Below are 12,775 nucleotides of genomic sequence, written 5' to 3'. Positions count from 1 at the left end.
GGCCAGAGGCTAAAACTACAGCCACTAGATGGAGCTGTTCCACATGTTATCAACCCGCCCATAGGGGAGAGATCTCACTCACAGAATGTAAGACATAGGCGGCCGCTCAGACAATCATAATAACGGAGCGCGGTGCAGAGTAAAGTGAGTGTTTCAACTTTTCAATGAATTCCTGTGATAGTTTAGCTTCCATATGTGATCAGAAAATGTGCCAGACTGGCGCTTAACGTTACCCCAGTTCTGCTCAGCTTTCATTGATGAATTAAATCTGACACTCCTGCATCTGTGCCGTGACTTTCGTTCGGCTCACTCACACTTTATCGAAAAGACACGTTCAGTTTTTAATTGTAGTGTTTATTTTCTAACTGAACGAAATTGTATTACTATGAGGATCAAAACGACGGTGTACGGAGTGGCCTCGTAGGGCAGCGAAGCAAGTGCATTCTGGGAGTTGTTGTCTTCAATTCCACATGAGACAAAAATACATTTTCTGTCTTTTCTCAGTCTAGAAGGCACCAAATTAAAATATAATTTCACATTTCTACTGCATAAATTACCCAGTATAAATACAAAGCTTAATGCTAAATCACTGAAGTTACCCTTTAAGAAGATCAACTTAGTCTCGTGTAGCCAGACCTTCAGACTGACGGCAGAAGGTCTGGACTATCGCAGCTTTCATTGGTCAAAGACCGCCCTAGGGGATTTTTGACTGACATGTACGCAACTTATCACAGCTTGTTTTGTTCCGCGTCATGTTTAAGGCCATGAAAATGTAAAGTATGTCGCTGCAATAACAGACCAGCATGCATCTATAAATTATTCTTTCAGGAATGTTGTGCAAGTTTACTGCAACAAAGGAGCCGCAAACTTCACATACTTTTGAAAATCCAGTGTTTAGTTGATCCTGGTAAGCGCTCATTGTCACAGTTGTAAACACGATGGTGTTCTTCTTCCACGAGGGAGTTTGGCGTCACTGAAATTTGCTTCAAGACAGGCCGTTAAAGAACGCAAAACACTAGTCTCGTGGGCATCCTGTAGAATTCAACCAGATCAGATGATGACTTTGAAACTCCTGAAGTGTTTCCAGATAAGTGTGCCATATGCATCAGACCAAGTGTGCCATGAGTCCTGAAAAGTGAAGCCAAAGCGTCACGATCACCCCCCAGGTGACTGGATGCAGCATAGGTCATAAACCCCGCCCTCTCCATGAAATGTAATAGGACATAGACAAACTAAACAAACACATTACACTTCAAATAACATTTTTCCAAAGATGGTTTCTGTCATTTTATGTCGTTTTTATCACACTGATATTAGTTCAAGTATTAGTTCTTTAAATAAGTTTGGTTTTAGTTAGTTATTATTACAGCGCCATATTTGAACACTGGCGGCTTCATTTACTTCAACGGAAGACAGTCTAGGCGCATTGTCCATCTTTTTTACAGTCTATGCATCAGACGTTCACCCAACAGTCTGTGGGTGTGACGTCTGAGACTGAGATCAACTAAATGCTGAATTTTCGAAAGTATGTGAAGTATGTAAAGTTTGCGGCATAGACTCTTTAAAATACGTCCAAGAGTTTTACACACACACGTCTGTTATTGTAGAGACATCAACGTTACATTTTCACGCCCATAAACATGACACGGAAAACAAAACAAACCGTGATTGGATGCGTCGCATGTCAGTCAGACGGCCTCTGGCCAATGAAAGCTGCTCTAAATTCCAGACATTCTGCTGTTAGTCTGAAGGTCTGGCTACGCGAGACTAGGTGGCAATGGACTCCATGATGATCTTGGGCTCACAATGCTTTTGGGAAACGCAGACCAGTTTAGTTTCCGGAAATAGCTTTCATGCAGCTCATGATGAATATAGGTCACATCCAGCGATGCCAACATATAGTACTTGTCCATTTTTTTGTTGCATTTCAATATTCTCTCCTTCACACACTGATGCACACATCTGGTTATATACAGGTGATGACTCGAGTGAGATGCCTTTAGGCAAAAGGTTCACAGAGTGGCAGCTCTCTACTATGACAGAGTGTTATAGAAACACATCCATGCAGATAAATGACTCCAGAACACAGCAGACATTCGATGCATCATTGCTACCTGCCGGAAAGAGCTGGGGGAAAGCAGAGGGCTATCAGAGCTCACATCACGCGCCCTGTACCACTGCTCTGTGAAGAAGTGTGATGGCTTTTTCTTAGACTTTGAAAGACGCAGAGACAGAAAAAAAGATAGAGAGGGATGAGGGAAAAGTAAAGTCAAGATGACAGACCAACAGCAGGCAGAAAGACTTCAAATCGACAGTCTTTAAAGGAATACAGCAGGTTAAATACAAGCTAACCGCCATCAACAGCATCTGTGACATAATAGAAAATAACTGTAATTATTATATTAATTGCACTTGCAATAGAAGTCACTGGGGGTAAATAAGAAAAACTATTATTAGTGTATTCCTATTATGAGTTATTTTCCATATAAATTCAACAGCATCTCTACATGAAGGTTAACTTTCATTATATAACAAAACATGATGAATTCTGTCTTATGAATTCTGACTAAACGAGCCGTACATTCATATCAATGTAAAACGCAGATAAACACACACCTGTCACTGCGTGCAGTAAGATTAATGAATTATATTACTTGGTGGAAGAACTGTATATTCCAATTATTATTAATATAAATAATGCAAGTAGTTATTGAACATTGCTGCAAACACTACTGTTTAAAATATTTCTGCATTTTCTTTAAGACATTAATTCTTTTAATCAGAAGGGATGCATTAATGTAATCAAACATTTATTGCAAAAGATTTGCAAAAGATTTCAAATTGAACATTCTATTCATCCAAGATTGATGAAAAATAAACAACTCATGGTTTCCACAAATATATTAAGGATCGCCACGGTATAAGAAATGTTTATTGAGCACCAAATCAGCATATTAGAATGATTTCTGAAGGATCATGTGACAGAATAATGGCTGCTGAAAATTTAACTTTGCCATAACAAGAATACATTACATTTGATAATAGAAAAGTTGTTTTAAATTGTAATGCTATTTAACAATATCAATGTTTTTACTGTATATTTCAAATAAATGCAGCCTTGATGAGCACGAGACACTTTTTTCAAAAACATAAAAACCCCCATACTTTTGAACAGTACTGTATATTGCTGCTGCCACAATTTTATAAAAGCAACATTTTTTTTTAAAGAAAAAGGTGTGTTTTCAAGGACACTCGTGCTGAGAGTTCACCTTTGGCTTTGCTGGTTTGTCTTTAAACTGAGAGGCTAACCTCTCAGCTCGCTCCTGAATGCTGGGAATGTGTAAAGGCACGTGATCATCACAACGCAAAATCTGCCTCTGCTGTGAGAGAGATGCAGTCTTAAAGTCATGGCATTAGGACAAGGAATATCACCATTCTCAGCAATACTGTGAAACAAATTAATTAACGAAGACCTTTTAAGTCGTATAGAGTTACGTATAAAGCATTCAAACCATCATACTGTAGGTTAGAGGAACTTTGTGTTTAAGGTGCAGATGAGACGTCCATGCATGTCTCTCCATGCTCAGGCAGGAATACCTGATGCTGGGGGTCAGAAGGAAAGAGGGATTGCTCAGGGCTGAAGTCATGGGTCAAAAGCCACTGCTCAATAAAGAACCTTGATGGCTTTTTCATAACCTTCACAAAGGAATATGCGAAAAAAAAAAAAACTATTAACTTCAATACACATGGAAAAAAGAGCGCAAATGTTCAAAATAACTCAAGGCCACAACTCAACAACCCTCTACAATGCGAGTAAATCACTCACATGTGAACAGATTTCACGCTAAGTAACTAAAAAAAAATATTGAATTAGCCAATGCAAGTAAATTTCACTCGCCTGTGATTGACTTAGACTAGAGGTCAAAACTAAGTTTAGCGCAGATATAATTTCATTGCCTGCCTAGCTTTACACGCCGTCGCTTTGTTGAGAGCGTCGCTTTCTCTAACACACGCACACTCAACGTGAGAGAAAGAGTGAGGCTTACATATTCCTCATGATCTAAATGCAGGGCTCGACAATAAGAGTTGACGGAACGGTCACTGTGCCGATCAGGCCAATGCTGCATCATCATAAAAAGTTTATTATTTGCACATGTTTTTAAGTCTTGCCAATATAAACATTCAAGTAGCATACATTCGAGGCACGTGCCCAGAAAGCTGCGCCTGACAGCACGCAAATACTGAAGTTCTCTTTCAAGTCATCTTGTGCTTAAACAATTTCACACGAAATTATCTCAAAATGTCCGTCTTGGCAAGCTTCCTAGCAAACATTATGTCTTAAGTGAACGTAAACAGTCAAGAAAGAGAACGCATATGTAACAGTATCCATGCATTGTGGCTTGAAGTGAGAGCAGACCAATATTCCTTCTGCTGTCAGTTTTTAATGTTAATCAAACAACTGGAACAGTGAAGATTATGCAGTGTTATTTTACATTTGATAACGTTCTGTACATATAACTAATCCGTATCGAACTACTGTTAGATCTACCTGAAAAAAATGAAAAGCACTGAATCTTTGTTCTATTGTGTTTATTGCTTGCTTTTAGTTTGATTATTTGTTCAGATTTTAAGACTGTTTAATTGTATTTAGTAATGTTTGAAATTTATATTTTATATTATATTTATATTTTCTTCACTTGCATTGTTTTTTTAATTTCATGTTAAAAGTCTGGCAAGTAAAATAAAACAATGTACAAGCCAATGGCGACTCAAGCTTCAGTGTTTTCATAGAGGGTTGATCAAGAAGACAGCAAAGCATGCAATGTCATTATTTTCTTTAACCTGGTGGTTCTCTTGACCAAAGCTGTCTGATATTGTCCATTATCATCCATTAGTTAAGAGCATGCTTTTTTCTCTGGAATTGATCTACCTGTGGCTTGTCCTTCCTGTCAGGCTTGTCTTTAAACCTAGCGACTAACGTCTCCATTCGCTCTTGAATGCTAGGAATATGTATGGGCTTTGGCTTGTCCACAAAAGGCAGGTTATCTTCCTGTAAATGGAGAGGCTGATGAAAGCTCAAAACTATATTGCCTGAGTTTGAGATCTCATTGCATTTGTACATCTGAAAGCTAACAAATGAATCGCTTGAAATAAAGCATTGTAAAATTCCACAAAAGTGAAGTGTAGCTGTCCACACACAAATGCATGCAAGTTAACAAAAATGTAGCAGAAGTTCAAAATCTTCAAAAGAAAAAAAATCTTTTTGTTTTTAGATAAGTCCCATGCAGTTTACCCTGTAATAGACTGAAAGGTCCTGGATCTCATTCTCTTCATCACTACCACCATTACACTTGTTTATCTCTGAATGGTTAACATTATGCTGTAGAGAACAAACAGAAATCAGTTACACTTCCACCTTATCATTTAGCCAAGATATCTCAGACTAAACTATCAAAACCAGAAGGGTAACAGCTCTAGATTTCTAAAACAAAAATTAAACAAAAGCATGGTGTTCCATTGCAGTATTTTCATTAAAATAATCCTAAACCAAAATGCCATTCCAACAACCAACACAAAACAAAATGACACATTTCTGGCTTATAGTACTGCACCCATTTCAGGTTTGGGTAAATTGTTCACATGCAAAACGACAAAATCAACTAGCCTGACTAATGTGTGAACGACAAACTACTAGGTACAAGTATAAAGCAAATCTGAAAATATATAGCTAAACTACCCAACTATTAAAACTCATTTCTAGTCACAAGAAATCTGTTTAATTGTCTTATTTATTACCGATTTTATATATATTCTTTATATATTTTTATATTTTATTGCCTATTTTTATTTTATTTAGGCAATAGCCCCAACATGAGCAACAAGTAGAGCAACAATAAATAAATATTTATTTATATTTATAATAATAAAAGTAATAGTAAAATATAAAATAGTCAGTACTTATTTCCACTGCACTGATTTACATCGCCATTTGCATCAACATGCCTGGAGGATTGCTTGATTAATTCAAGACAGATAGCTCTATACCATAAAGTCTTAAAAAATACACAAAGTTGATCTCAAAAGACTGCAATAGTAGAAAACAAGCCCCTGTCAGAGATGCTGAGGTTAGTACTGGATGACAGGAGTGTGTCACCTGTGTGTGTGGAAGAAACGATGAAGAGAATGAGGAAGATGAGGGTGAGGAAGAAGAAAGGAGAATGGTTTTCTTAGGGCAGCTCCTCAAGACCTCAGTCCCGCTGCTGGCCTTCAGAGAGACAAGAGAGGAGAAACCTGTTCACATAATATTACACAAATGCAAAACCTCACACATTCCTCAGATTAAAAAAAAACATACCATCCAACATCCAATCACCTACTACACACAAACACAACCACAGTGACGAGTGACAGGAACGTTGTGTTAGAAAACAAACAGTGACCCATTAAAGCAGAAAAACAGAGCTGATAATCAAACCAGAGACTTTAGTAACACTTAACAAACACACAGACCTCCCATGCACATGGAATGTCTAACGTAGCTATCAAAACCACATCTAAACCTTTAAAATCTGAGAACGAGGAATATCAAAGCACCAGAACAATAAGCAAAGCGTATGGCTCATTCGTCTCAATCAAACTGGAAACGCAAACAAAGAACGCTAAAGTACAGTGTGGAAAGATAGGCCTCTAGGTCTCCGATAAATGAGCACACCTAGTCAAACAGGAAACTAACAACAACAGACAAGTACACAGAGGAATAAATGATCACCTCATGGGTCTATCATCTTGGTTACTACATTTGGAGCCACAAGGAAGGACACAGGAGACACTATATTGTAATCCTAAAAGCATGGTGTCTTTTCTACAGCTTTGTACCTGCTCATTTTTGATGGGGACAGTTTGACACTTCAGTCTTTCCTTATAGCGGAAACTCATTTGCTCCTGTAACTGTGTGCGCCTCTGAATGCATATATAAAACACATATTCAAGGTACATTTCATGCTTTCCTCTCACACACGCACAAGCTGTCAGTTTAAGAACGTTCTCTTATTAAAACAAATGAAAATACCAAGCACACAAAGGTAGATTGCCAGTTAATATAACAATTATAAAGCCAGTAATAGACTCAGAGTAGAATACATTGCCGTTCAAATGTTTGGGGTATATAAGATTACTACTTTTATTTAGCAAGGATGCATTCAATTGATTAAAAGTGACAGTAAAGACATATAATGTTACAAAAGAAACATTTCAAATAAATGCTGTTCTTTTGAACGTTCTATTCATAAAAGAATCCTAAAAAATACATACATTGGTTTCCACAAAAATAGTAACCAGCACAACTGTTTTAAACAATAGTAATAAATATCTTTTAAGCACCAAATCAGCATATTAGAATGCTGTTTGAATGGTAATGTGACATTAAAGACAGGAGTAATGATGCTGAATATTGGATTGGATGGATTGGAGCTTTGGTCAGCATTAGATACTTCATTAAAAAAACACTGAAAATCTTACTAACCCCAAACTTTTGAATGGATGTGTTGTGTATATATATTTTGACACAAATGAAAAAAAGGAAGCTATGAAGGAAGGAAATACACCCTCCCCAGTATCTTGCAGTCACATTTTTACAACCAAAGTATTGAGTGATGATATATTTTCAATGGCTGATACCAAGGCACAACAACAAATCATGAAACACGAGCAGAATGAATTTCTCTGTAACATTTACTTGGTCTACGTAAAGAGTTTAACAAATGATTTACAATTTACACAAGAATGGTCGCATCTTTTTGACCTCAATTTCATCTTTTTGAGATCTTTGAGACCTGAATTTTTTCATGTCAAATATAAGATCAATAAGGCTACATCAACTCAAACAGACAAGAAACATGCTTTTGAAAAAGTATTTAGATTAAATGAAAAAATGGACATGCAAGACACATTTCAACAAAACTGACGAACGATAGAAGGACAGTAAATTTAGTCACAAAGACAATGCCAAATATAGATGAGTAGAGCGGTAAGTAAGTACTAAGAGTGTTAATGGTTGATGGGAATCTTGGAACAATGGAATGTACTACACTCTTTACCTTCCTCCATGCAGGGACTGAATCCAGTCGCACTGACTCTTTCAGAGAGGGAGCGGGTGGAGAGGGGGTCAGTAGGAGCCCCAGATTGGGCATAGATTCCCCCTGTGACCAGCAGCATGTACGTGATGGGTGAAGTGACCAATGAAAAGTGAGGATGTGGCAAAGCCATTAACACATCCACAGGAGTGAGGAAAGAGAATGGAAAACAACAGAAATAAGGATAGGCATGCACATAGAAACTGAAAGTAAACGACTGAATTTACAGCAGAAATACCACCTGTAATGTGCCATGCATGAATAAAATGTAAAGAAAAACAAAAACTGAAAACATGCGACCAGGGTTGTGTTTCAAACTAACAGCTTTCATGCAGGAAGTAGAAGGAAACAGATGATTAAGCAGACATACAAATGAACCAGTCCATGCATGAGACCATAGACACCTGAGAAAAACACAGCTGTTTAAAAGGTTGTGATCAGTAAGATTTTTTTGTTTTTGAAAGATGTCTCTTATGCTGCTTTTATTTAAGGAGAAAAAAAAATTATATTGTAAAATATAATTACAATTTAACATTATATGTTACATTACATAATATTATAACTTTATAAAATATAATATAACTTTTCTATTTTTGTAATTTATTAATGTATTGGCAAAACTGACTTTTCAGCAACCATTACCATCCAGTAATGTCAAGTGATCCTTCAGAAATCATCATCGAATATATCTAATTACCTTTACAGTTGTGCTGCTTAATATTTTTGTGTAAACCAAGATAATTTTTATCCAGGATTTTTTTATTTTTATGAATAGATTGTTAAAAAAAATTATTTATCAAATTTTCATGTTGCGATTAATTGCTTAAGCTTTTATCATGGTATACGGTATTATCACGATATTGAAATAAATTGCAAAAAAAAAGTTGTCATACTATAACAGGTTTAATAACTTTCTTATAACAAAAATAACCAAACATTTAAATACAATAAAGCAATAAAATATACAAAAATGTATAAAGTAAACAAATATTTAAAACAAAAAAAAGTGCAAAGGAATTATAAAGAACGATAGGTGACACTTTACAATAAGGTCTCACTAGTTAATGCCTTAACATTAACAAAGAGCGAATAGCTACATTTTTACAGAAGTTATTATTCTTTGATAACATTAGTTAAAAAAGCAACTGTTAGTGTTAGGTCCATTAAATAATACAGTTACAACTTTTGACTTTAATAATGTGTTATTAAATGCTGAAATTTACATTTAACTAAGATTAATAAATGCTTTAGAAGTATTTGTAATTGTAAGTTTGTTAATGAATGACCTAATGTTAAATAATAGAGCCTTATTGTAAAGTGTGGAACTGAACAACAAAGAATCAGAACATATTCAAACAATATCTAGGGCATGTAATTTAGTCCAGATTTAAATATAAAATGTTTAAGTTTGAAAATGAATAGCCTTAAGTCTTAAGTATCAGTGCACATTCCTCTTTGAGGTATTGTTCATTTTAAACGTTTGATGGGTAAAGTATTCTTAAAATGCATTCTAAAAATCGGAATAATTCGTAAAAAAATAATTATTCATGGTATTTTGAAGTGCCCACGATAACAATATCGTGCATGATCATTATTGTGATATATCGTATTACCGTATATAGGCACAACATGTCTAATTATATATAATTATATATATTACCTTTACTGTCACTTTTGATCAATGTAATGCGTACTTGCTGAATAAAAGTATTAATTTATTTAAAATAAAAAAAAATCTCACTGAGCACAAACATTTGAACAGTAGTGTAGATAACCCTTATCTTGAAAAGCTCCAGGAGATAACAGAGTTATCAACCCCACACTGATGCAGAGCACAAAGGGTTTAGCTTCTTATAAAAAGCTCCCAAATCCTCTCTCATGCCAGTCATTCCTGCTGGTTACTCCATCAGAATGAACCATTTCACTCTATAAACCTGATCATTTCAAACAATTCCAGCATGCTGAGAACTTCTAGCAGTAAGTAGCAGCAGTTTAGGACAAAAGTCTTCCTTTTGTTTAAAACAAACCTCACAAAAAACATGGGTTTTTAAAAGTTGCATGCTTCCCACAAACATATTTAATTGTTCTACAACATGATATTCTAGAAAGACTACAGTGCTTGAACATACACACTGCTGCACTTCAAAATTCAGTTAGTTTTGAAGGTTACTATTAATGCATCGCATTAAATTGTTTATTCAAAGTAATGAAATAACATAACTGACTACTCAAAAAAGTATATAACGTTTAAAAAAACTTTCAAATATATAATTTTTATAAATTGCATAAACATTTATGAACAAAACAGCATCATGTATTTATTCATAGTTTAATACAAAGAGCCGAAGCGCAGAAAACAGTACTTTTTGCGTTTAAAAACATGACATGCAGTGGAACGGAAAAAAACCCACAAAGTTAAGACTTTTTTTTTTTTAAAGGTTAACTTCTTTTAACTTTACATGGCTTTTTAAACATGCGTCTCTCTGTTGCGAGACAAAAGCGCAATGGGCAAACAGTCAACCAAAAAATATTCAGACAACAGATATCCTTTTTTACTAGTGGGTACAGGACACTATAGTTCACTTATGTTAGCGAGGATAGCAAAATAAAGTGAACTGTGACATATTATATCCACTTTGTTCAGCCTTCCTAGGGACGGGGGTGCGTTGCAGTGCGTTTAACATACAACATGTTATATGCATGCGTGTATGAGACAGAGGGGAACAGGTCGCATTTGCAGCAGATATATGCTGCCCATCATAAATCAAAGCACGAGACAGACAGGGGTTGGAGGAGAAGACCGGAAAATGTCTGTATTTGCAATACACGAGACGCGGTTCAGCTGCGCGAGACGAACACTGCCAGTGTATGTATGCACAGCGCGCGCGCGCGGCTCCCGCTGCACATTTCACGGAGGAAAGCTTCACGAGTTCAATGCAGGATTCGCACAACGGCTTGTCCTGAAAGATGGATTTAAAAACAGAAGCTGTTTATGGGCCACAACCTGTAAGTATGATTTATTTTTCGTCGATGGGTTTTCCTGTAATAGTTCGTATTGTTAATTGTACGTTGTGGCAAGGATATACACAGATGACAACGCTACTGACAAACCTAATGTTACAAACTTTTTTTTAAATCTCAACAGCGAACTTGGCATTAGTGTAAATTATTCTTTGATTAGAGCTTTTATGCATTGTTTATCTACGGGCATGCTAAACATGGTTCTGTGTTTGATTTGGCTACTATAGTAAAGCCAATGTTTAGTGCTCGTTTTAGGTTAATAGATCTTGCGACAGATATTTGGCTATAATTGTTCTAAAAATACAAAAGTAACAGTGCCATTCAGTAAGGATCACTATAGATCTGCAGTCTTTATTCATAAGGACTGAACAGGTTCTGCACAATCATCTTCACTAAAATGTTCTGGGTCCGATTCGGGCTCAAATTGGTATGGTTTTAATGACGCCATTGTTTCTAATACTACCAAAGCACAGTCTACCGGTAAAGGTAAGGGGCGTGACGTTTCCGACAAACATGCACTAGGCGGTTAGTGAATCACAACACACTGGGCCAGCTAACCAATCTGAGCCCATTGCGTATTTTTGAGGGACCGGCTTCATAGAACCCGGAAATCATCAGACTGTTTTTACAAGGAGGGACAGAGCAGTGTAGAATAAAGGTAAAATATATGAAAAATAATGAATTTTTTTAAAAACGAAGCATGAACACATGTTACAGTGCACCCCACAAACACAATCAAGCCGTCAAAAGAATGTGTTTTACCAGCCCTTAAAAAATTAAATCAAAGTTATGTGACATTATCAAGATTACTTTGTTCTGACACAGTTTAACTCGGAGTTCTTGTCATATTGTATTACCATTTAATAAACTATAGCAAATAAACTGTGATAATGTGAGAAAATGTTGAAGGTGTCTGAATAAATTTAGGTTTGACTGTATGTCCATCTAGTGCTTGCTTACATAGAAAACAATGGAAAAGAAGCACAGAAAATGCGTTCTGAGTGAATGGCTTGGTTGCGGATATGACGTAACCAAGATCTTCTCCGCATTGAGCTTCTCTATTTCTGCAATGTTTGGATGAACAACACAGCAGCGCCACATCAAGTGGGCTCAACTGGATAAGAAAAACATTAAAACGCAACAACTACTCTTACAGTGTGCCACTGATAAGGCTGCCTTATTCACACCTACATTTTAATTGCACCTTTTTTTGCATTAGAATGTGGATTTTTATTTTAAATTCAACGATAATGTAAAATTCTAATTTTAATTTGACAGCCCTACTTGTTCCTTTATTCATCCACGAATGTTTGAAAAGTTTCCATAGTCATTTTAGGCAGCAACTCCAACCCACCTGTCGTTTGAGTCCGGTAGACTGCGTTGGTGCGTTCTCCTCAAACTTCGCTAGCAGCTGTGTGGCCATGGACTTCACTTTGTTGTTGTTGTTTGCTGCAGAGGCCGAGTCAATTTTACGTTCTGTCAGGGCTGTAGCTATAGAGGGCCTTTCGTCTCGATTAACCCTCTGCAGCTCTTCCTGAGATGTTGGAGAACAGGAATGAAAGGATTTGGATAAGTACATACACAAAGCAATGTTGCAAATCCATTGATCCAGCAAGTTATGG

The 12,775-nt window shown here is 36.3% G+C and overlaps 1 protein-coding gene across 21 annotated transcripts in view; it reads right to left on the bottom strand.

The window, feature by feature from the left end:
* Positions 1–12,775, bottom strand: part of mical3a (microtubule associated monooxygenase, calponin and LIM domain containing 3a) — a 132,055-nt gene that overhangs the window by 38,747 nt on the left and 80,533 nt on the right. For 13 of the 21 annotated variants that reach the window (XM_079825458.1, XM_079825475.1, XM_079825474.1 and 10 more), the window contains exons 17-24: positions 12,508–12,687; positions 8,097–8,198; positions 6,155–6,265; positions 5,294–5,380; positions 4,931–5,050; positions 3,598–3,696; positions 3,270–3,380; positions 2,115–2,213 (exon numbers count right to left, since the gene is read on the bottom strand). In XM_079825458.1, the coding sequence (XP_079681584.1) occupies positions 2,115–2,213; positions 3,270–3,380; positions 3,598–3,696; positions 4,931–5,050; positions 5,294–5,380; positions 6,155–6,265; positions 8,097–8,198; positions 12,508–12,687 (909 nt within the window). The remainder of the gene's footprint in view (positions 1–2,114; positions 2,214–3,269; positions 3,381–3,597; positions 3,697–4,930; positions 5,051–5,293; positions 5,381–6,154; positions 6,266–8,096; positions 8,199–12,507; positions 12,688–12,775) is intronic. The other 8 variants (XM_079825467.1, XM_079825471.1, XM_079825470.1 and 5 more) reach the window with 4 other exon arrangements.

Source organism: Gobio gobio (assembly GCF_949357685.1).
Source record: "Gobio gobio genome assembly, chromosome: 9".
In the NCBI taxonomy this organism is placed as follows: domain Eukaryota; kingdom Metazoa; phylum Chordata; class Actinopteri; order Cypriniformes; family Gobionidae; genus Gobio; species Gobio gobio.
Note: the sequence above shows the minus strand (reverse complement) of the source record. Positions and strands in the feature narration are given on the sequence as shown.